Here is a 24,254-nt window from a genome sequence, read left to right on the forward strand (position 1 = left end):
TGTGGCAGTGATTTATTTTTTTCTATACCTTATGGTACCGGCTTATATGTACCAGATAATTACTTGGGAAAAGAGAGCCAATTATTTCTGTTTTGAGCTACATTTATATATATTTTTTCCTATGTTTCTTATAGCTCAAAGCTTCACACATATGATGATGTTGTAGAGAGAGTTGCTCGTCACATTGGACTGGATGATCCGTCTAAGATCCGTCTTACCTCTCATAATTGCTATTGCCAACAGCCCAAGCCTCAGCCCATTCGGTACAGAGGTGTGGAGCATCTCTCTGACATGCTGATCCATTATAATCAGGTGTGTTCAGATCTCTAATATCAAATCTTACCAACCAGATTGTAGCATTATTTGTAATAACTGATTTGCCATTCTGTCGTGTTCCAAAAAATCTGTTTAAGTGCAAATTCTTCTTAACAATTAGAAATATAAGAAAGTTAGCAGCTATTTACAACAAAGGACAGTAAATAGAAATCAAGTACAAAAAAAGGACTAGGAATTAGAGTGAATTATTGTACAAGAGTAGTGTGGTAGTACCATTCCGGCACTGGTCTTGGGCTTCTTTTCATAAATGATTATGTGTGAAATTAAAGGCTTTCAATTTAAGACCTGTTATCTGTTATAACTACCCTCAAATGGGGCTTGACAGCATTTTCTTGAAGCCTTCAGCATTTTTATAAAATATACCATTATAAAGATGTGAGATTGTTTCACAACCTAATGGTTTGGCATGCGCAGACTTTAGATATTTTGTATTATGAAGTGTTGGACATCCCACTGCTTGAGTTGCAGGGTTTGAAAACTCTGAAAGTTGTATTTCACCATTCTACAAAGGATGAGGTTCATTACAACCCGATGCTTATCAATTTCTTGCATAAGCTCCTACATATCTGTTATTGAATGCTTTTGATACAATGATATTGGTGAACAGGTGGTGAGTTGTACTATAAGGCTTCCAAAGAATAGCACTGTTGGTGATGTGATCAATGACTTGAAGTCAAAGGTACTTTGCATTTTGAATTGGGTTTTCATTGCCAAATATGACGTGTACTTGTTTGTACTGCACCTACCCAACCAGTTAGGATCTTTATGGTACCACCAGCCTTTTTGTTTTGGTTTAGACCAGACATCAATCTCGAAATGGTCGGGACAGAGACATTTCTCTGCAAAGTCAGATATCATAAGAAGGTAGGTTACTTTTTAGTTGTGACTAATCAAACGAGGGTACCTGATGGCAACAAATGTGTGCTTAGTCAAACTGAGTCCTAATTCTAGAATATAATTCTCATAACAATTGGCATGTGTAAATTTCTGTATATATGTTTCAGGTTCAGCTTTCTTGTCCAGATGCGGAACTTCGGTTGCTTGAGGTGTTTTGTCACAAGATTTACAAGGTTTTTTTCAACTTTCTTTTTCATTATTTCTGGTTCTGTTTTTTGAAGTTGTAGATTATGAACTGGGGCTACTGACTGTGTATGGGATGAGACTTTATTTATTGTTATACCCAGCAAAGCCACGTGTCTTTGATTGTATGTGGTTGGTATGCCATGGATTGACATGCCTGCGTCCGGCTCTCTAGAAAGTATTTCCTATATCAAATCTGGGAGATAAATCAGTCCTGTCAAAATAGAAAGACAATAAAAACTGTTTCTCACTTTACTGCTATCGTATTAACCTTGGTTTTCTTAATCTCCATGGTAGATTTTCCCTCCCTTTGAGAAGATAGAAAATATAAATGATCAGTACTGGACAATACGTGCAGAGGAGGTATGTCTTATCTCAGCTCCTGGTTTATTATTGTCTACAACAAAATGTATATCTAGGATCATATCTTTCACATTTGTTGGCTACAAAGACAAGGTCACACGCACCAATACGTAATTTTCTGTTTATGGTGTTTTCCTCTCTAATTTGACAGATACCGGAGGAAGAGACTAACCTTGGGTCTCAAGATCGGCTGATTCATGTTTACCATTTCATGAAAGATCCAAATCAGAACCAGGTACCGAGTGAACCTAGTTGGACTGTTCCTAGCAAAATTAATATGCTTTCAGTTCCTTCATCATAATAGTTTCTGATTCTTGTGGTCTTCTCTTGTATTAAGGCAAAATTGGTTTTATCAAATGGGAAAGCCCAAAAGGACACATTAATTATTATTTGTGACTGTTATTACTATTGGGAGGGGCAGGTAACCTGAAAGTTTGTGCAGGTTAAGAAATAATGCACAAGTAAAAAAAACAAGCAGTACCAAATAATGTACTAGCTTTTACGAAAAAATTTGAGCAAACCAATTTGGATTACTTGAACTACCATATTTGGAGAGTTCCGTTTGTGAATCTTTTTGCTCTTGTTTTAATCTTCAACAGCAGGTTCAAAACTTTGGAGAACCATTCTTATTGGTAATTCATGAAGGTGAGGCTTTAGCAGAGGTGAAGACGCGTATTCAGAAAAAACTTCAAGTTCCAGATGAGGAATTTGCTAAGGTTTTCTCTCTTTCTTTCTCCCATATAATAATGAGGCCTCTCAATAAGAAATATAGTACAAAATATTCGCTATAAAGTCTCTATAGAGAACGATTCCATTGCTGATTCCATCAATATGAAACATTCTTAGATATTGGGAGATAGAAAATGATGGGGTACTTGAGGAAGTAGAATACCTCTAATTTCTTTCTTTTTTTTGTTGTAATTAAGTGAAGATGGATCTCCTTTTAATTATAAAAGATGACTTTCCTTTGTTCATTTGAAATGATATATTGTATATTATATTCTGCTCTTTTGTATCAAGAAAGTTGTTTGAGATCTATAACCTTTGATCCAAAATGTATAATATTTTTCTTGATTTGTTGTCAGTGGAATTTTGCATTTTTATCCATGAATCGCCCTGAATACCTCAAGGACAGTGATGTCATCTCCAGCTATTTTCAGGTGAATAATTCTTATCTGTTGCTTAATCTGTTTTCTTTTGTATGCATATTTGTTTTCTGTTGAATATAGCATTGCTTGCTTGTATGCATATGGTGCATGGGAACAGTACCTTGGTTTGGAGCACACTGATACTACTCCTAAAAGACCAATGATTGCAAATCAGGTATACCTACATACATAAAAGTTTTTTTCTCTCTTCTAGAGACTGCTTATTTTAGAAAATAATAATGTCTGAAGGTTAATTCCATGGGGACTATATGCTTTATTTTATTTCCAATCAGAAACAGACGAGGTGCTTGGAAGATTTTAAAATATATATATATATATATATATATATATAGAGTTATGCTATGCTACTTTGCAAATTAAAGGGGCTGTATTAATTCGTGTTTCTGACCCTCGGATCTGCTTCAAAAATAGTGTTGATCAGATCGCCAAAACGCGGAACTGGACGTCTCCTTTCCAGCACCCTTTACATTTCCTTTAAAACGTATCTGAAATGGAGGCCTCCAATTAGAACCCTAGACAGCTCCCGACCTGTCTTTCCCTCTCACGCGAAAAGGAAGAACGGGGCAACTCTGAAAACCCTAGACAGCGAGATGGAAGTCCTTCTCTCTCACGCATAGCCCTAGACAGCGAGACCCGTCTCCTTCTCTCTACTTCCCTCCGCCTCCGACTTACCAGGTGCTTTCTCTCTCTGTCTCTCTCACGCATAGGCTAAGAGGCGAAACTGGAGCTCAGTCGCTGCCTCCGACTGATCGCCTGATCGCTCAGCGCAGCCCCAACTCCGACCCTAGACTGCGCGACCCCAACTGATCTCTTCTCTTCTATGATTCTATCTATTGGGTACGTATTCGGGTTCTCTGTCTGATCGATCCCGTGAAAATATTGACTGCAAATGTGTTTTGTAATTTTTTGATTGTTTCAATTCGCAATGAAAGTAGTATTGAACGGATGTCTTTTGTTTAAACGAAAGATATATACGATCTAATCAACTGTTCCATGTTAAGTTCATATTTTGGAATTTTGGAATTTTTATTTCGTACAGAACCCACCAAGATACATCTATTATGAACCAATTGATGTTATTCTCATGAGTTGGCGCATTTCTGGAAACACCCGTATTTTATTGTTAAACACAGCAGTGTATAAAACTTTGACAACTATGCTTATAAGATAATTTTATTTGATCCAAAGTAAAACAAAAAGATTATTGGAGATAACCTTGATGTATTTGACCATGGAAGTGATCAAGTAAAATCTCACTTTCATCATGCAATGTTTAAATTTAGCAAAATCTCACTTTCTATTTGAACAGATGCTAGAACCAATGTCATCATGCGATGTTTCTAATAGTGTAGAGGTAGGCTCAAATGACATTTATGTCGATGGAGATGAAAATAATCCGAGAATTCATATTCAGGTAATTTTTGAGTATTTTATATTTTTAAAACGTATACATTGCAACTTAAGCAAGAGTGTTTAGTGATTATGGTTTGCTTATATTTAACAGTCAGATCTCATCGATCCCTACATCTATTATGAGGAAGTTTGTGAAGTTGATGAGCCTTTGTCAGATAATACAAGTAAGCCGTATGTCGGAATGGAGTTCAATACACATGAAGAGGCATACACTTTCTACAACAATTATGCACTTTTTGTTGGATTTAGTGTTCGCAAAGCCACTTCAACAACTAATAAGAATGGGTTGTCATCGATTCGGTATGTTTGTTCCAAAGAAGGAAAATCAGAGTGGCATAAAAGAAAAGAGAGGCCAACTGGATCCTCGATAGATTTTGCTACCCCTGAAAAAGAATGTGGGATTACAAGGTGCGACTGTAAAGCCTCATTTAGGATTAGAAAATTGGAAGGTGGAAAATGGAAAGTGAGCGTATTTGAGGAGGATCACAAACATGAGCTGATCACGAGCCCTTCGAAGATTCGAAATTTGCGATCCCATAAGCTCATGACGGGAGTTCAGAAGGACACCATCCGCAAATTGAGTGCTCAAAATGTGGGAACAACTCAAATTCACGAATATATGGGTGCCCAACACGATGGTAAGGGGAATATTAGGTTCAAGAAAAAAGATATAAGCAATCTGATAGCGGGGGATAATGCAAAGCTCATAGGTGTTGATGTTCACACAACCTTGATGTATTTCAAACAGAAGCAAGATGATCCCGAGTTCTTTTATTCAGTATTGGCAGATGAGGATGGTATTGTCAAGAATATTTTTTGGATTGATGGTAGAGGAAGGAGAACATACAAAGAGTTTGGTGATGTCGTGACTTTTGACACCACCTATCAGACAAACAAGTTCAACATGCCTTTCGCTCCATTCATTGGAGTGAATCACCACCGTCAATCCATCCTATTTGGCATGGCTCTTCTCAAATGTGAGACTGCGGAGAACTTTTGTTGGTTGTTTAAAACCTTCTTAGAGGCAATGTACGACAAGCATCCTTCTGCCATTATTACCGACCAAGATCCCGCAATGAGAAAGGCAATTGAGTTGATTTTTCCAACAACTCTCCACTGATGCTGCCAGTGGCATATAATGAGAAAGGCAAGGGAACGCTTTGCGAAGCTTTACCATGAGAAGCCTGGTTTCGAGGATGAATTAAAGGCTACAATCATCCGTAGTAAGACGGTTTCAGATTTTGAGAAGCGTTGGCAAGCTATGTGCGACACGTACGACGTGCACAATGCTACCTACATAAGGGTGATGTACAGAAACCGGGAGCAATGGGTGCCAGCTTACTTCCGAGGCACTTTTTTTGCCGACATGTCAACTACTCAGAGGAGTGAGAGTATGAATGCTATATTTAAGTTATTGGTAAACAATCACAAATCTGTTTATCAATTCGTATTGCAGATTGAGAAGCTAATTGAAGGCATTTGGCAAAGGGAGAGTGATGAGGATATAAAAAATATCAATGAGGTGCCGCAACTATGGTCAAGATACAAAATGGAGGTAAAAGCACGCCAAGTTTATACACGGCAAGTATTCACGTTGTTCAAAGAGATGGTACAAGACAGCACACTTGGTGATTATCTTGAAGTCGAGAGAGGTGTCTCTTATAAGGTTAACATTTTCGAACATCCTGAAATTTATAATTATGTACCCGAGTCATACACATTAGAGGTGGACAAGGAAAGGTGTAAGGTTTCTTGCGATTGCAAGGGGTATATAACTAGTGGGATTCTTTGTCCACATGCTATAAAAATAATGCAAGTCGTGGGCATTACACACCTACCCGACCATTACATTTTGAAACGGTGGACTAAAGGGGCTAATGCAAGTGCCAAAAGATCTATTAACGAGAGAAGTATGGATTCGGGAGAGTCAGCAGAGTTGCTGACATTGAGGAAAGCTTCTTTAAAATCAGATTGGATGGAGCTTACCGGCCTAGGGGCTACTAGTGCAGAGGCTTTTATTTGTATGAAGGAGATAATTGCAAGTGGAAAACAAAAATTGTTGTCAGTGCTAGATAAGCAAGCGCAAGGAGGTTGTCTACCAAGCTTTGAAGCTAATTTCGAAGAAGAGTCAGGGAATGACCAATTTCATGACCCAAAACCGTCACAATGTAAAGGTAGAAAGAAGGTTTCGACACGATTCGTACCTCCTTCTTTGAAGAAGCGCAGAACTTGTAGCATATGTGGCGAAAAAGAGGGTCATAACTCAAGAACTTGTCCAACGGTATGATTCTATTTACATTTTTTTTATAGCCAAGGATGTAGACAAAACATTTAATTTTCTTACTTTCATGGCAAGCACTTCTGGATGTAGACAAAACATTTAATTTTCTTACATAATACCAAAATGAAAATCTGTATTGCTGATTTGCTGTTGCCTTTGTGATGGAGCAAAAGTTGCCCACTTTTCTTACTTTCATGACAAGCACCAGTACCAAGTACCAACATTTTTGGAGTTGAAAATCATAACTTGGTGAATTATGAGACATACTTATGATCAGTTTTTTGCTCATTGTTTGTTCGTTCTGATAGTTAAAAAACGATGGAAAGGGTAAACGAAAGGCGGTTGCTGATGAGGAGAGTGGTGTTCAAAAGCTGGCAGAAATTTACGAGTCTGAAGAAGAAGATTTATGAATTGTGTAGTTAGACTATGTTATTTGGACTGTGTTTATTTTGACTCTATTAATTTGGACTTTGTTATTTGGACTGTGTTAATTTCGACTCTATTAATTTGGACTTTGTTATTTGGAACGTGTTAATTTCGACTCTATTAATTTGGACTTTGTTATTTGGAACGTGTTAATTTCAACTCTATTAATTTGGACTTTGTTATTTGGACTGTGTTATTTGAACTATGTTAATTTGTTTTAGACTTTGTTTAGAATTGTGTACCGATGCTGCCAGCTTTTATCTATCACATTCTGGCAATATGATATGGTTTAGAGTTAAGTTCTACTCTTCCAACTTTTATCTAATTACCTCCCAAATATCTACCTCATTCTCTCTAGTAGTACCAGACAAATATGAACCTGTACCACTCACTTACAGCTTCATCTGAAAAACTTTTACATCATTATTCACATCCTTCGCAACCACATGCAAAATGTTAAACTTTAGAATCATGACCCCAATGACAATAATTCACATTAATAGCATACATGAACTTTAGTCCAACTAATATTGAAAAATTCACATTAATAGCATACATAACTAGTACAAAAAATTAATAAGCATTAGGTTCTCCTTGGTGATAATGCAATTGAGTTATGTTATTGAAATCGGTAGTGATGTCGCACCAACCATTCCACTCATTGCAGTTCGGACAACTAAAAAATTATTTTCCATAGTTCTCCTTGGTCCTTGCAACCTTCACAACCGTAGACTTATACCATGCCTTGCATGAAAGGTTTGATGAAGAACGACTATATTGACTACTCATTTCGTCTACACAAATAAAATCAAAATATGGTTAGATATTAAGCTACAACCAAAATAGACTAAGTGTCATGAAATTAAAATATTAAGCTACTATGAATCTTTTTTTTTTTTTGCTTCTTACATGGCCCGTAGGCCGACTATGAATCTTAAGCAACTATTAAAATATTAAGCTACTATGGATATACTAGTTTGTTCCTTCAGTTTAGATCAAGTGATATGTACAAGTTCACAATTTTAAATGATATGACCAACCACAGAATCTACTAGTTTCATCATTTCCAGTTTCCAGTTAACATCTAAATATCAAATCCATAAATACAAATAATATGAATGAAACAACCTTCATACCCTCTGAAACAGCTTTTAATTTTTCATTTCATATCCAATAAATGGAGTTATTAATTCATGATGTAACAGCCTTCATACCCTCTGAAACAGCTTTTCTTTTTTTCTTTGTTACCAATTCATGATGTAATTACCAAGCAATCACAAAATCTACTTCTTGTAATACTAAGGAGGGAATAAATTAGGGTCAGGGATTGCAATTTTGGCTCTGTTTGCCTTTACCAGTACTGATTTTGATAGTACTGATATTGTATTAGTGCAAGTTTGGGGAAATTTCATTTCTATGTAAATTCGTTAAAACTCAATCATTTAGAATTTTAAAACTGTGAAAATTCAATCAGTAGAAAGAGAGAGAGAGAGCACCTGGCAAAGCAAGGCGACGATCAGAGCCACTGAGAGGCGGAGGGGTCGGAGAGGGGCTGGATCCGTCTCTAGGTTTAGACTTCGACTGAGAGAGAAGGAGAGGAGTCGGAGTTGGGGCTGCACTGAGCGACTAGTTGACCAGTCGGAGGTAGCGACTGAGCTCCAGTCGGATTTGCCGTTCTTCTTTTTCGCGTGAGAGAGAAGGAGAGGCGGGAAATCTAGGGTTTTCAGAGTTGCCCCGTTCTTTCTGTCGGGAGCTGTCTAGGGTTCTAATTGGAGGCCTCCATTTCAGATACGTTTTAAAGGAAATGTAAAGGGTGCTGGAAAGGAGACGTCCAGTTCTGCGTTTTGGCGATCTGATCAACACTATTTTTGAAGCAGATCCGAGGGTCAGAAACACGAATTAATACAGCCCCTTTAATTTGCGAAGTAGCATAGCATAACTCTATATATATATATATATATATATATATATATATATATATATATATGCATATTATAAAACTAGTGTGCGCAAAGTGCAAAATTGGGTTATTAAGTATCTACAAGCTGTACATGTGAGATGCAAAATGGGTCCCTATGTTTTAAGCATTTTCTAATGAGAAAAGAAATTCTACAGAACATCTTATTCTATCTCAATTTCTACATGCCTTACAATTTGATTTTCTAAAAAGAATTGTTCAGATTTTTCATTGCAAATCTTGATTTTAATGCAGAACCGGCACACTTGTGAAAAGCCAGTGAAGAACTACAATTAGTTTGTGTTTTGAGGAATCTCTCTCCTTGTGGTTCATCTCTTTGATTGGCCCTAGTTCAGAACTAGAAACAAAAATGAGAGGAATTGATTAGATTGTTTGTTAAAGGTTGATTAAGAAACAAAGGCTTTTCGACTATACTTTGTTGCTTTTTCTGTTGTTGTCTTTACTTGTAAAAAAAAAGGGCCCACTTAGGAAGGATAGTCTAGTGCATAAAGTTTAGGTTTTTTTGGCAGCGGGGATAGTCTAGTGCATACAGCAGTAAAAAGGAAAATTTGTAAAACTTTACCATTTCTGCGATTTTTCAGTTCTAAAGATGATAGTATTGTGAACAACATATTGTGCATGGTACCAACTCAGCAGCATATATTATACACATGGACGCAAATTTATCAAGACAATCCCAAATACCAACTGGTACCAAAATAAACAAGTAACAAAAGTACCAAAGATCTATACATGACTCAAGTACCATTCATTTGTAACGTTGATGTGGTTTATTTATCACTAAGACAAACAAAATCTAAGCTTCTCAAGAATATAAATGAGCTGATGCCCTGGAATTTGATCATTACAGCACCATATTGATAAAAACATACATGCAAGGTCAGACTCATATGAGCATTTTTAAAATAAAAAATAAAAAAAAAACTTAAAATGTCATTACATCAAATAATGAAATAACATGCACTAACCTTAAAAAACAAATAATGAAATAACAAAAACAAAATAGGTGAAACGACTCAAACAAACCATTTTAGCAGTCTGGTGGGCCAGAATCCATAATTGTGGCTGGAAAACAACTCAACCAAAGTATGATACAAGTGAAAATTGAAAATAAAAAATAATTCTATACCTTAATCTTATCTAAACAAAATACAATGCAGAACAAGCAAAATCAATATAAAATTTAAACTTCACTTGAACCAAAAACAAAACAGCTAACAAAGTCAGGTATTACATTTCGAAAAAAAAAAAAAAAAAAGCATAACTTATCAAATACACAAGGAAAAAAGAAGCAAGAAGATAACATAATGTAGAAATATGATGTCTTTCAGAAGCCAGGGAGAAGGTCGTCGCCGGTTATCCCACGGTCTAAGAGACTAGGGTCAGAGGGGCAGCCTAGGTCAACCCATGCAATCTGGCTGCAGATACCCGAGTCGGCAGTGAGCCTGCAGTGGGCACGTGTAGTCAGATTCAAGCAATGCAATGCATATGGAGTACCACATAAGCTCCGTACACCTGATCCTCTGCATGAAAACCAGCATATCTTTTGCCCAGAACCCGCAACCTTTACACAAAATGATTGAACAATGTTGATAAACCAAATCTTCCCGTCCAACTCTACATCGGTGATCTCCACCCAATCAAACTTATCTCCACTAATCTCCATTCTAAAGAAAGGTATTGAGCCCCCCCACAGTAATGGAGTGCTGGTGAAACGCTCTGGACGTCCAACCACCACAACTTTTCCTTCGACCTCAAGAGGCTGGTAGATGGGGAGCCCGTGCGGGACGCTCCCACCTGTTACAAGATACCAACTAAGATCTGCAAGCTTGAAAATAATGGTGTGCAATTTGGAAAGACAGTACACAGAGCTGCCACACAAAACCGTCTTCTCAATTGGACCAATTTGACCATGTCTGAAGTCATAAGAGTGCTCCTCCCAGCATGAACCACCAGGTCGGACAAGGCATACCTTCAGAAAAGTGTGCCCTGCAAATTGAACATAAACAATAACATCCGGAGTGCCCTGGGTTGTGGTGAAGAATGCATTATAGCAGCCTCGAAAAGATAAGCTCGGAAAATCCATACGGGCCCCAGTACTGGGATTCAATAAAAATATTGGATATCTCGGCAATAGCCTGCCAAAAGACAAATCCCGTTCTCGCCTTCGCAAGAGCAACCATCCATCTTTGGAGTACAATAAACGGGAGCTAGATTGTAAATCTGAATTGTCTACTAAAAACCTCTCCTGTGTCATCATGTTCCCGAAAATGTGGTTACCTTGGCTTGTTCCAGGATTAGCCATGTAAAAGCAAGGAAGTTGGCTGCTCAGAAAAGGTACAAGGGGGAGGGCCGATAAGACGGGGGCGCTCAATTTCCACTCATGAAAGACAACTACCAGTGCATAGTCCTCATCCTTTTCCCTCACCGGTTTCATCAGCTCCTCAATTGACGGAGTTGGATTTGGACGATGATTGCTGGGGCGTGACTTGATATTTCCTGAAGCTTTCTTTATCTGTCAACCAGCAAACCAATCAGTCATTAGAACAGCCAAGAGGTAATATTGAAATAAAGTGATATTAACAACCTTAGATCTGAGAACAGTGTGCTACACAATTACGTATTGATAACAACTCCACAAGTTCAGTACTAGAGAGAATGGTTGTGGTAATGCTTGGCCAAGAATAGAATGCTTACAACTATCAGGCTAGACTTATTGATTGTGCTTGGCAGTTTTACATCAGGTTTTTCACATGAACCACCCTCCTTTTCTAGCAGTTGCTGCTTCCTCTTTTGATTGACCTTCCCCGGCCTGGAAAATGCTTGGGCAAATATCCCATTAGTACGTGGACACCAAGCTATCACTGCCTTTATGATCCGTACCTTATCTTCTGTCGGTCTCCAAAAGCGAATTGTGCTAAATTGAAAGGTAGAAAAGTTTACAGCTTTGAATTAGTGGCCATGCAGATCATATCCAGTATAAGTATTTTTGAGCAAGTACTAAGAAAAACTGGTAATCTATTAGAAATTAACCAAATTGGTCGATATAGAGGAGAGGAGTTGTACACTGAACTGTTTAATCATATCAGAGTCAGAGCTACTGAAGTGTTTAAATTTTTTTATATAATATAGTGCAGAGTAATTGTCTAATTTGGGAATGCTCTTTCCTAGATGTACAGAGAGAAGAACAACAGTAAACAAAGACAATTCCATGGTGTAGCAATTATATAACAAACTAACCTGATGGGCCCAAAACCAGTGCCTTAAGCCCATGTGGATCAGGTTGGTAACTAATTTGGTTTGACAAACTACTGGGATTAATTTAATGTTGTATGGCTCTATCTACTTGAGCAACAATTTTCCTGGAAGACTCGGAGAAATCTTATTTACCAGAACATTGTCATATCTCAAAAGGAAACAACAGAGTAAAACTGAGATATCACCTTTGTCCCTGTTGCACAATTAACACATGATAGTCGGGGTCAACATCAGTGAATATATCTGTACCATCATACTCTCCAATTGGTGCAGATTCATAGCAGGAGGTGTCAGCCGGATGAGGTATAGCCGAGTTCCCCTCAAGAGCCTTGGAACCATGGAACAGCATGCGACCGGACCCTGAGTAAACTAAGACTTGGGTTCCCTCTTCGCCAAGTGCTTGCAGGGCTTCGGCTGTCGCTTGAGCCTCGCCGAAAGAGGAGTGCTGTGTCATCTCCTGCCTCGATACAGGCTCTGTCGTCATGAGCGAATCCACGTCCATCGTCAAAACTTGGAGTTTGAATGGGAGAGATCAGGTGTAACCAACCCTAACGGAGGCAAAAGCAAGAGGTAGAGAAGTATAGCCCGCCTATTTTCGAAAGGTTGTGATCGGCATTCGGCAGTAATAAGTAGGGGTGATCGAACGGATCCGTGTCCTCCCAGGTACCTGACTCAACACAATTGCAATAGACGGTCCAGATTTAATTTCAGCCGTTGGATGATCAGCATGGCAGGAGGGGGCAATTACAATCTTTCGGCTGTTTATCTCAAAACGGAGTACGTATCCTCTGAGATATCTCAACTTTTGCGTGACCGACGTGTCCGGTGCCTATTCGGTGATAGCGCAGGGCCTGTACTATTTGTGCTTTGATATTCGTGCATAACGTATTTAAACAGTTGGGATTTTCCATAAAGTCACGCAAAGTTTGAGATATCTTAGAGGATACGAATTCCTCAAAACGGACCCTCAATGTTTAAATAGACATTAAATACTAATTTTTCGGCTGAGATTTAGTTAAGAGCTAATTTTACTCAGCCAGGTACCTGGAAGAATACCGGTTCGATCAAACTTCGATTCGGTTGAAACCGAAGTAAAATCAGCTGAAATGTTGACTCGTTATACATACTAATACATAAATAATTTCACAAAAATAACATTATACATATTATTTAATTTTATACAAAATATGTAGATATTTTAAAATATTCAAACCAAAATAGAAAGAAAGAAGCTATAATTGAACCAAACAATTCTTACACGGAAGTCTTACATATTATAATTATTGGATAAATTTAAATTCAGAGAGACGTGGATATTATGCTGCTTATTAAAACATTCGGTACCCCAATTAATTGCATAGAATGGCATCATAGATTCATTTCGGGTGATGAAATAAAATCGAGATTAATTAATCTGGACAATGGTATTACGTTAATAAATAACTAGAGATAAAAAAAATAAAAAAAAATAAAAAAATAAAAATAATAATAATAATAATAATAATAAAAAGAAAAGACAAACATATATACTTAGTCGCATAATCTTCAAAATGGTCTTCGTTAAACATAGCAATGAGCGTCAACTTCTAGCAATGGACTGTACATCAACTCTGCAAAATCCAGTTGATCTGAACGTGAAACGTTACAATCAACTTGTTCGTAAAAACCTGAGTCATGCTATGTTTAAAATATACATTATTATTATTTTTATTTTATTTTTGGAACGAACGATCTGCACTCTGATTAATGCATACAAAAGAAAATTACTATTGCAGTAAATGTTTCTAGAATCAAGAAGGATTCTTGATACCATTCGGCCGAAAAGATAAATAGAATGTTTCCCACGTATTATATAGTTTTTTATATGTGATTATATCCAATTTTGTTCAGATCAGTGTTTGCATTTAGAACACTATGCTCCATCCTTGCTAGATGCTTTATTACTTGCTTGAGACATTAGGTTATGGCCCTTGTCAATACTATATGAATTTTTTTTCTCACTATTTTATTTTTAGTTTTGACAGAGAACACCAATTGTTTTTGTTTTTGATAACCGGGTAGCGACTACCAGGGGTACAAACAAAATAAATGTGTTTACAACTTCATAAAACTAAAATAAAATAAAACATAAAACCCTTCTCTCAACCAATTCCAACTGAACTTCGACAACACTTCAACCACATTTTAGTATCTTCCTTAATATCGAGAACACCAATTGTTGATAGCACAATTCAAACATAAAATGTCAACTGCAATTTTACAAAATAGTCCGTTTGGGGTTCAATCTTGGGCAAAGAGATCTGAAAAAATCAAAGTTAGTCACCTTTCCTAAATTTCTGCTTGAATTCTATTTTTGATAGCACAAAGTTTTGAACAGTCACATAATTTTATTGTTTTTGGTAAAAAAAAATAGCTTTAATTATTTTTCTAGATTTTTCTAATGGTTAAAACAAAAAAAAACAAAAAAACAATCAAGGTCCTGTTATGTTGGAACCGACCCACGTTGCAAACAGCTCAAGATGCAGTGACCTGGACCTGAACCATTAACTTAATGGTACATATTTTGTATGGGCTAGACCAGATTCGACCGGATGAAGAATACGCTAACCCTAGGACAAACCAACTTAGGCACAAGACTTTTATGTAAACCAACTAGTTCTTAGATCTGAGACAATAGTACATCACCATTTTAAAGAGGAAGAAAAAAAGGCAGAAAAATTTCATGGGACGAAAAAAATACTAAGAAAACAAATTGCAACTATGTGCATTACTGTTTGAAATCCAAAAGCTCCTAGCATTTACCTCAGAGAGAACTCATTTATTATTAACTCGTAGATTTAACTGAATCAGACAAACAAAAGAGAACCTATTATAGAAACAGACTCAATCTAAACGTTCTTCGTTTTTGGATCAGGACAGGTCTCAATGCCCCATTTCCTGCGCATCTCCTCCAAATCCTCGCTAAAGTGCTTCTCGTAATAAATTGACATCAGATCAGTGCTTTTAACACCTGCACGTAGGGCCCAGGGGAAGTAATGCTGAAAGAACAGCCTTCTCTGTCTCTCATTAAACCTAGCTGAGCCCCCAACAACTGACATAAAACACATGGGAAGAAACATCTGTTCAAACTCGATCACTTTAAGTGCCGATTCACCAATTAAATTTGTCGGGAGGCCAAAAAGCACATGCCAAAAATCGTGTATCTCACGCGCACGTGTCGCTACATAGGCAAGCTCGTCAGTATCCATAAACCTAACTGGGGGCCGATCATCAGGTGAGAAGTTTCTAGAACCCATAAAGTTTGCATATGCTGCACCAAATGTGTTTTCTGGCATGTCCCATGCGTGCGAGACTTGAGAAGATATGACCCGTGGCCGGTGCAAAAGTACTTCCTGAATTAACAATATAAAAATTATGAGAATTATACCATTCCAGTACCCTCAAATGCAAAAGTACAAATTTAGTGTGAAAGATCACAGCATGTCCCAATTACAACAAAACATTAAACCCCCATAGAGCTGCAAAAAAAAAAAAAAAAAAAAACCTCGGTGCCAGTAAATTTCTTTTTCCTAATGCCCAAAATTCACAACTTTCTACTGGTCCTGCTCTGAATAAATAAATGGAAAGGAGTTTTATAGGATAATCTCTTTTACTGTCAGGGTAAAAAAAGATCTCACATTTTACATGTGTAAGCAACTAAGCATTTAACTCCAATTTTTTAGGGAATATATAGAAACAAGATGTTCTAGAGATCACAGTATGGTAATCTATGCTACAAAACAGAACCAGAAAGCAGCTATAACAACAATATCAACAGCCACTGTGCACGCATAAATAAGGTATCATGAGTAAAAAGAACAGTCAAATCAATTTCCTTCAATACATATACCAGCAATCCATGAAAAAAATAGCATGCCAAACATGCCCCTCAGGGCAATTTATGATTCACTAAAGAAAATTCTGAGTTACTGATAACTTAAACTATCTACAATAACTAAATAAACTGAATTGGCATATAGAGGTTTTTATCAATGGAACTCACCCTTCCTTCGGTGCTGTTTTTCATGCGCTGAAGCATGCGCTCAAACGCTGGCTTGCCAGCCGCTATCAAATCGGCTCTTCTTGGATCCATTAACGCACCAAGAGCGGACCCCACTGCAACCGCCGCCTGCTGCCATCCCTTCAGACTGACACGCGCACCAGACATGATCTTACTTGTCGTTGATCGTGAATCTAGGAGACGGTATTGGAGAGGGGAAAAGGGTACCGAGAGCTGAGAGGCGAGAAAGAATTCGAGAGAAATAAGTCCGGACCCTCTCCTCATCCCCTAAGTTCGGTCCAGTCTTTTTGCACACTGCACTTGTCGTTAGCCATTGCCAGTATGGAGGGATGGTACACCGGTTACCAAATTTAAAAGGAGCTTTTATCTCAATAAGAGAAATCCCATAATGAGTACATTTCATAGTTCAACAGCAGCTCCTATTCATTCAAAGATAGAAGATAACTTAAATTGTACAATGGTATGAACTTGTCTCCATATCTATGTGATAGTGCTACTACAAGATAAGAGGTAAGTTGAGAATATTTTTTGCCTATTTTCCAGTTGTGACGAACCCATGAAAAAATTGTAAATTAGCAATTGTAATTGAACTAAAGTTTATTAAACAATAATTAAACTAAAGTTGCAAAATCGTACCATGTGCGAGATGAAGAGAGAGCGGTGGAAAGATGTCAACGTGATTTAGGAGAGTCAGAGGAGAGGATTAGGAAGGGAGGGAGAGTGGTTCGGTGACCAGGTCGGAGGAGAGGGGCCGCCGACGAGGCCGGGTTCGGGATAGAGATTGGAAAGAAGAATGAATAGAATTTAGAGGGAATTTCATGTATGCCTCATTTCCCATCTAAAATTTATAATTTGAATTTTTTTTTTTCTTCTTTTTCATAGATTTTGACCGAGTATACGGATATCCTAAAGTAACCCAAATTTTGTTTAGATTCGGACCGTCATACTCAAATCGGACCGTCATATTAAAGAACCCTCTTACCATCTACTTTAGACTAGATTAACCTAAATTCGAATCAGAAAGTCCTGATTTAAACTAAAAAAAAGTTGGTTATTTTAGGAGGAGGAGGGTTCAAATGCCTCCATTTTTTGTGCCTCCATCATGCCTCCATTTTTAAAAACTTAAATAACTCAAAATTTAAAACTTAAACGTCAAAATAAAACCGTTAGATGTGATCTATGTTATTTTCTCTATGTGCTCATAAAAAATTATTGCATTTTGATTTTGCTTTTATATGAATCAATAAGTTAAAAAATCAACGTCTAGAAATTATCCATATTATTATACATTTTTACAAACTCAAGATGACAACTAAAACAATGTTGAAATGCCATAATTTTTTATACGTGCATAGATAAAATGATGTAGTTCAAATTCAACTGTTTTATTTTGAATTATTAAAGTTTTTAAAAACAGAGGCATGATGGAGGCACAAAAAATGGAGGCATTTGAACCCTCCTCTTTTAGGAGATCCGAATCTATTTTAATCTTATATTACATAGATACAGATACAAAGATATCGTATCGAATACAATACAGATATAACAATATAATAATAGTTTTAGAAATCTAAAATACGAGATGTCTATTATATATTCAGTTTTGTAAAAATTGAATGTAATATATTGAGTAGAACTAGGGTGTTCTTAAGTTCAACAAGATCTTTGATGAACTCAAGTCTAAAACCTGTCAAATCGGCTTTAATTGACAAATTCAAATCGTTGAAATCTGCCTATCTTACGGAAAGCTAATTTTGACCGATTGACTTTATACTAAATTAATTTGAATGTTTAAAGTTTTCACATGTGAAAACATCACTCATATGGTAGACAAGTTTTAACGGTTCGAATTCGTTATTTAAAATTAATTTTACGGATTTTAGACTTGATTTAGCATTGGTGAACTTAAGAAGACCCTAGTTCTACTCTAAGTCTCTAAGGTCATGTTTGATTGTGGAGTAATTTTAATTTGGAGTAAATTGCTTACTCTAAGTTTTTTTTAATTTCATTGCTTACTCCAAGTTAAGATGAAGTAAGTTAATTATGTTTGATGAAGTAAACTAAATCACCTCTTTAGATGAATTAAGTTACACCGACTTAATTAAAATTTTACTCCCACTTACTCCATCAATTTTACTTCTCGTTTGTGCATAAAATAAGAAATTTATTCCACTAAACAACCAAACATGGCCTAATACACTAGGCATATACGAAAAATGATCCGATAACGCAAAGCAACATTTTTTTTTTATATATATATATATTTTTTAACGCGCTGATGAGAGTCGAGAAATGGCGCTCACAGTAACCTACCCTTTCTCTCCTCTCGTCACTTGTGCAAAGCGAGAAATAAAATTCACTGTTCACGCATCAGCCACGTCAACCTCTACTGAGAAGATCGAGCTTAGAGTGTGCGTGAACCGCACGTGCGCCAGGCAAGGCTCAAGGGAAACTCTCTTATTCACTTTGGTCTGTCCCCGCCGGGATTGTCTGCGGTCTCCTGCGGCTGTCTTGGTCGGTGTGGCGCCGGACCAAACGTGGTGGTGCTCCCAAAAGGGGAATTGGTGGGCCACTGTGGCACTCCGGCTCGTGCGGCTGAAGTTCTGGCTTGGGTGTGTGGGCCCAATTTCGACCCTGGCATGAATCTCGAGGCTCTCGGATTGAGGAAGAGAGCTGAGGTGGCTCTGGCGAAGGGGAATGCGGCCGAGGCTGTAGCCCTTCTCTCACAGGCCATTGAGCTGAATCCTTATGGAGGTTTGCATGTGTTGTATAATACAAGGTACCTTATCTAAATTCAACTGTGTTCCTTTTCCTTGTGTTCCTCTTCCTTCCCATGTGATATTCTGTTATTATCAATAAACATGTTATTTTTTTTTTTATAAATTCTTAGTTTAATTTCAGGTCTGCTGCAAAATTGGTAATGGGAGACAGTGCTGCTGCTCTTTTAGATGCTAAGAAGGCATGTGAAATAGCCACATATTTTCCTCAGGTACCCCTAAATTAATCTAATTATATTGATAAACAAGACAACAATATCACCGGGTTGATATTGTCAATTACAGTGTGGTTAAAATTTGGCTGTAGGGTTATATTTCACAAGGGGATGCATTCTTAGCAATGGAAGAGTGCAATTCTGCCGAAGAGGCTTATGCAACTGCTTTGAATCTGGATCCTTCAATTAGACGGTCCAAATCGTTCAGGGTAATTTTTTTCTCTTTATTAATGTTAATATATTTCATCATCACCTTTTTTTATTTGGGTAAATTTTTGGTGTGCTCATTCAAACTTTCAAAATAGCCAATTTGCCCATGAATACATCATAACATCCAATATCCCCATATAAATTTAACTCTTTTTTTCTTCTATCCCCTTTTATTTAATTATTTTTGAAAATATATTGACCGAAATACCCTTCCATAAAAATGAGATGTCCATTAAATTTGTAAATTTGATTAAATAAGAGCAAATAGCTTAATCAGCTAATGTTAATTATGTACATAAAACCAACGAAATTAAGACGATAATTGAATCTCCAAACAATAAATAATGTTGCCGTACAAAACTGTTGGTTCTGCTGTAAATGGCAGTATCGCCTGAGTCCTGACCAACCTCTTATCAAAAGTTTTGGTTTTCAATGGGACACACATACTGATCGAGGAGATGAATTAATGAATTAAACGGGCATCAGCCTTTGCATTCTGGCCGTCTTCTTCTCTCGCGTCTGGATCTGCTGCTATCCACGATCGTCCCCAATTTCCATTTCCTCCAAATGTCAAATCACAATTTTTTTTTCCCATTTGCTTCCTTCTCCCACCAAAAGTAGCTCCCGATCGTCCCCAATTCCTTCCGTCCCTGCCTCTAACTGAATAGAACAATCTAACATTTATAATTGTTGTTTATTCAATTAATTAATTACCCCAGTTATTCCCCCCTCTACCTCTCACACATTGGAAGAAACATCTGTTCTATCTTTTTTGGGTATGTACAAACCAACAGCCAGATCATAAGATGGTTTAATCAAATCATTAATCAATTTTAGTTCTCATTCAATCACATTCAGAAATTTGATCACACCTCCATTTTTATGAAAGGGTATATTGATCAATACAATTTTAAAATAATTAAATAAAAGAAAAAATTAATGAAAGGGGATAAAAGAAAGAAAGTTAAATTTATAGGGATATTGGATATTATGATGTATTATGGGGAAATTGGCTATTTTGAAATTTTGGATGGGCACACCGGAAATTTTCCCTTTTTATTGTCTCAGTATCCTAAACTCTTGCATGTTACGGTATTGCATCACATGTTAATGTCAATTAAATTGAGTATATGCATGCAAAACTCCACTGAGAAGATTTATATGTGTTTGTCTTTCAAATATGTATATATATATGAGTAATGCTACGCTACTTCATAAATTAAACCGTCTGTTTTAATTCACGTTTCTGACCCTCCGATCTGCTTCAAAAATCGTGCTGATCGGATCTAAAATTTGCGGAAATGGACGTCTCTAGTACAGCCCCTTTACATCTCCTTGCCCAAATTAAAGGAACTGGAAGACGCTCCCTGACCCTCTCTTCCTCTCTTCCTCTCTTCCTCTCTTCCTCATGCCAAAACCCAAAGAAACTCAATTTAAACCCCAGACGCGATCAGCGCCTCTCTCTCTCAGAGGCGATCAGGTTGGCGAAGATTGGTGAAGGCATCCACTGGCGAAGGTCAAAGGTCCCTTTTCTACAGGTATTGGCCCAATCTAAACAAAGTATATTATACAGCTATTATACAATCCTCGAAGACATGTTCCTAGTAGTTTCTACTAAATTTGATGATTATAATTTTTTTTTAAATTAAAAGTTTCGTAGTTTACCTGAAAATTGAGATAACTATCTTTACTTAGATTGTGCCGGTATCTACTATATTTGAGTGTCATTTTTTTTCTAGGACATTGGAATTAATAAATTCAAAATATTATCTAGTCTAGACAGATATTTTGGCATCTCAACCACCTGGCATAGACGGATATTTTTGTTCTTATTTAAATTAATTCTAATTTTAATTTTGGAGTCATAGTTTACTGTATAAAATTTTGATTTCAGCCCTTCGAAGTAGGTTGATTTGGCACACATCTGCTTGTTATTGTCAAGGTTGATTTTCCATATGACTTTGGTATCTTTTTACCAGAATAATACTTTACTAGAGTTCAAAGTAGGTAAAGACCTGATTATAAGTGGGTACAAAATCAATTGTTGTGGTTGTGCCAGTAGTTATTACATACAGTTCAGATATAGTGGATGATAACATTCTTTTGGAGCCTGAGATTTGTTCTGTATTCAGGTTGAATTACCAGTCATATAAAAAATGTACGCACGTGCCCCTGTTTCTTTTATATTTGCATGAATCTTCTGTGAAGTTATCTGAATGTGTCATTGATTTACAGCCTTGAAGCTCTCCTTCAACCTAGAAGCCCTCCTTCAACTTGGAGTCTTCTTAGAGATGCTGGATAGCATCAGTTGTATAGAGTTGCATGTTTTTGAATTTCTTTTGTTGTAATTTTTGGTAATTGTAATTGTTTTTCTTATTTGAGATTTAGATCTTAAATTTTAGCATTTGTAACTTGTAAGCATATGCTAACTAGAGTTAGTCAAAGCAGAATGATTGAATAAAGATTCAGTTCTTTTTTTTTTACTTTATTGTTTATTGAGGTACTGGTGCTTGTTTTCTTTTTACTTTGTATTGTATTGAACGCATGTTATCTTAGCTCAGTGATGTTCTGGTACCAACATGAAAAAAAATTGTCAATTTTGCTGCTTGATATGTTGTTATCTAACATTTTTTAGTCCCAAGCACAACAACACAAAATTGTCATTAATTTAGCACTTTCTGTTTTGTCTAGGTTTCTTTTACAAATTAACCCATTAACATGAGATCTTATTTGCAACAACGGATCAAGTTAAGAGCTCTGGCCATATCAGATTAACAAACCAATCCCTAAATTAATTTTTCAATGGACGAATATTTCAATTCAAATCAAATTCTACTAAAAAAAGAAGCTATGATTGTGAATGAACAAATCAGAAGATAGGTTAATGATTTCACCATTGTTACCTGGTAGGAGAGGCGCCGCTGCCGCTGGAGTTGACTGAGAGAGAGAGAGAGAGAGAGAGAGAGAGAGAGAGAGGTGAGAGCGACGCTGCCGCTGGAGTTGGGGCTGGGTCCGTCAGCGTGAGAAAGAGAGGAAGAGAGGGAGGCGACTGAGAGAGAGAAGCGACTGAGCGCGCGAGGAGACTGAGAGAGGCGCTGATCGCCTGAGAGGCGTTGATCGCGACTTTTAGGGTTTAGAGAGGCGCTGCTCTTTTCTTTTTCTCGTGAGAGAGAAGGAGAAACAGCGGGAGGGAGGTCTGGGGTTTAATTGGAGATCTCCGTTTCATATTAATTAGGTGGGATATACAAAGGGAGCTCAAATGGAGATGTCCAGTTCCGCCCTTGTTAGATCAGATCAGCACTATTTTTGAAGCAGATCGGAGGGTCAGAAACGTGAATTAAAACAGGCGGTTTAATTCTTCGTAGCGTAGCATTATATTATATATAACTCTATATGAGTTAGGCGGGGTGCTATGGATAGCACAGTGGCCTCTATGCTACGGCTCAATATTCGAGTTTTTAAAATTCAAACGGTCGATCTGAACCGTTCATCTTATTCTTCATATTAATATCTGCTTGGAGACCAAATTTTATAATTTTCTGAATTTTTTTACTATTTATTAAGTCACTTTGAAAATCGCTAATCCAACGGTTTTACTGTTTTGTGCAGCCACCGTTGGATCAACAATTTTGTAAAATACTTAATAAATTAAACCCCAGACCTCCCACCTAATCGCTAATCTATATTTGAATGTTTTTGACCGCTTGACTTTATACTAAATTAATTTGAATGTTTAAAAATTTCACATGTAGATGCATCACACGTAAGGTATGCAAATTTCAACGGTTCAGATTCGTCATTTGAAATTGATTTGATGAGTTTTAGAGTTAAGCTCACCAAAATTTTGGTGAGCATAAGAGCACCCTAGTTTTACTCGGGTTCAAATGCACCCAAATGCATCCTATCTTTTTTCTCCGTTTTTAAAGTCCGAATAGTCAATCCGAACCGTTAGATGTGGTCTATATATTAAGATGTACTTGGAGACAAAATTTTACATTTTTTGGAATTTTTTTACTATTTATTAAGCCACTTTGAAAATCGCTGATCCAATGGTCCAGAAAATGTAAAATCAGCAATTTTCAAAGTGGCTTAATAAATAGTAAAAAAATTCCAAAAAATGTAAAATTTGGTCTTCAAGCACATCTTAATATATAGATCACATCTAACGGTTCGGATTGACTATTCGGACTTTGAAAACAGAGGAAAAGAATTTAAAAGATAGAGTGCATTTGGGTGCACAAAAATTTGGATGCATTTGAACCCTCCTCTTTGAGAAATCTGTCTTTCAAATTTTCAATATATAATTTCTAAGGGCATAATTTTTTATCATTTCTATATGCGATTTCTATAGGCTCGTGTTACAAAGCTTCAGGAAAAGCTCGTGGCTGTAAATGCGACATCTTGAAATCTTTAATGAAGAAGTTTAAGGAGATTCCTTGGAGATATGCCTAAATGCTTCGAGTAATTAAGACGTATGAGCATATTGCTAAGCATTCTGTTGCCATATTGAAACAAATTTCTTCTGTTGATTTCTAAATTCAGCCGTTGTTGATCTGTCTTTTTTCCCGAAAAGGAGATAGGAAAATTTTCTTTTTAAATCTTTCACCTTAGTTTCAGCAAATGTAGATTTAAAGAAATAATTTGTATATTGATCAATTAATTTTATCCTTTGACAATTGTATCCTTCG

The 24,254-nt window shown here is 36.8% G+C and overlaps 3 protein-coding genes, 1 long non-coding RNA gene and 2 pseudogenes across 5 annotated transcripts in view; 4 read left to right on the forward strand and 2 right to left on the reverse strand.

The window, feature by feature from the left end:
• Positions 1 to 16,742, reverse strand: part of LOC144546326 (ubiquinone biosynthesis protein COQ4 homolog, mitochondrial-like) — a 30,009-nt gene extending 13,267 nt beyond the window's left edge. Inside the window, exons 1-2 of the mRNA XM_078294877.1 lie at positions 16,347 to 16,742; positions 15,119 to 15,696 (exon numbers count right to left, since the gene is read on the reverse strand). Of these exons, the coding sequence (XP_078151003.1) occupies positions 15,193 to 15,696; positions 16,347 to 16,628 (786 nt within the window). The 5' untranslated portion in view covers positions 16,629 to 16,742 and the 3' untranslated portion in view covers positions 15,119 to 15,192. The remainder of the gene's footprint in view (positions 1 to 15,118; positions 15,697 to 16,346) is intronic.
• On the forward strand, positions 134 to 3,018 carry LOC144546297 (ubiquitin C-terminal hydrolase 12-like). The gene is made up of 8 exons (XM_078294861.1): positions 134 to 312; positions 751 to 852; positions 944 to 1,015; positions 1,341 to 1,406; positions 1,714 to 1,779; positions 1,931 to 2,014; positions 2,379 to 2,495; positions 2,865 to 3,018. The coding sequence occupies exons 1-8, from the start codon at positions 292 to 294 to the stop codon at positions 3,000 to 3,002; spliced, it is 666 nt and encodes a 221-aa protein (XP_078150987.1). The 5' UTR covers positions 134 to 291; the 3' UTR covers positions 3,003 to 3,018.
• Positions 3,023 to 9,396, forward strand: LOC144546306 (uncharacterized). The gene is made up of 2 exons (XR_013508737.1): positions 3,023 to 3,102; positions 9,281 to 9,396. It is a non-coding gene; the product is annotated as an uncharacterized LOC144546306 (long non-coding RNA).
• Positions 4,265 to 6,433, forward strand: LOC144550650 (protein FAR1-RELATED SEQUENCE 5-like; annotated as a pseudogene).
• Positions 10,218 to 12,873, reverse strand: LOC144546314 (uncharacterized). The gene is made up of 3 exons (XM_078294870.1): positions 12,490 to 12,873; positions 11,744 to 11,963; positions 10,218 to 11,561 (listed from the first exon to the last, which is right to left on the reverse strand). The coding sequence occupies exons 1-3, from the start codon at positions 12,804 to 12,806 to the stop codon at positions 10,374 to 10,376; spliced, it is 1,725 nt and encodes a 574-aa protein (XP_078150996.1). The 5' UTR covers positions 12,807 to 12,873; the 3' UTR covers positions 10,218 to 10,373.
• A 1,914-nt stretch (positions 16,743 to 18,656) lies between the features above and the next one.
• On the forward strand, positions 18,657 to 24,155 carry LOC144548304 (uncharacterized; annotated as a pseudogene). Its single transcript, XR_013509338.1, has 4 exons — positions 18,657 to 19,143; positions 19,266 to 19,353; positions 19,449 to 19,565; positions 23,918 to 24,155. The product of XR_013509338.1 is annotated as an uncharacterized LOC144548304 (transcript).
• Positions 24,156 to 24,254: the final 99 nt, after the last annotated feature.

This window comes from Carex rostrata, chromosome 2 (assembly GCF_964058835.1).
Source record: "Carex rostrata chromosome 2, lpCarRost1.2, whole genome shotgun sequence".
NCBI classification, from domain to species: Eukaryota; Viridiplantae; Streptophyta; class Magnoliopsida; order Poales; family Cyperaceae; genus Carex; species Carex rostrata.

Coding starts and splice junctions, on each gene's coding strand:
- LOC144546297 (XM_078294861.1), top strand. CDS start 292: ATGCTGATCCATTATAATCAG. Junction 1,016..1,340: donor TCAATGACTTGAAGTCAAAG/GTACTTTGCATT, acceptor TATATGTTTCAG/GTTCAGCTTTCTTGTCCAGA. Junction 2,015..2,378: donor AAGATCCAAATCAGAACCAG/GTACCGAGTGAA, acceptor AATCTTCAACAG/CAGGTTCAAAACTTTGGAGA.
- LOC144546314 (XM_078294870.1), bottom strand. CDS start 12,806: ATGGACGTGGATTCGCTCATGACGACAGAGCCTGTATCGAGGCAGGAG. Junction 11,964..12,489: donor ATTGTGCAACAGGGACAAAG/GTGATATCTCAG, acceptor CTTTCAATTTAG/CACAATTCGCTTTTGGAGAC. Junction 11,562..11,743: donor ATAAGTCTAGCCTGATAGTT/GTAAGCATTCTA, acceptor GCTGGTTGACAG/ATAAAGAAAGCTTCAGGAAA.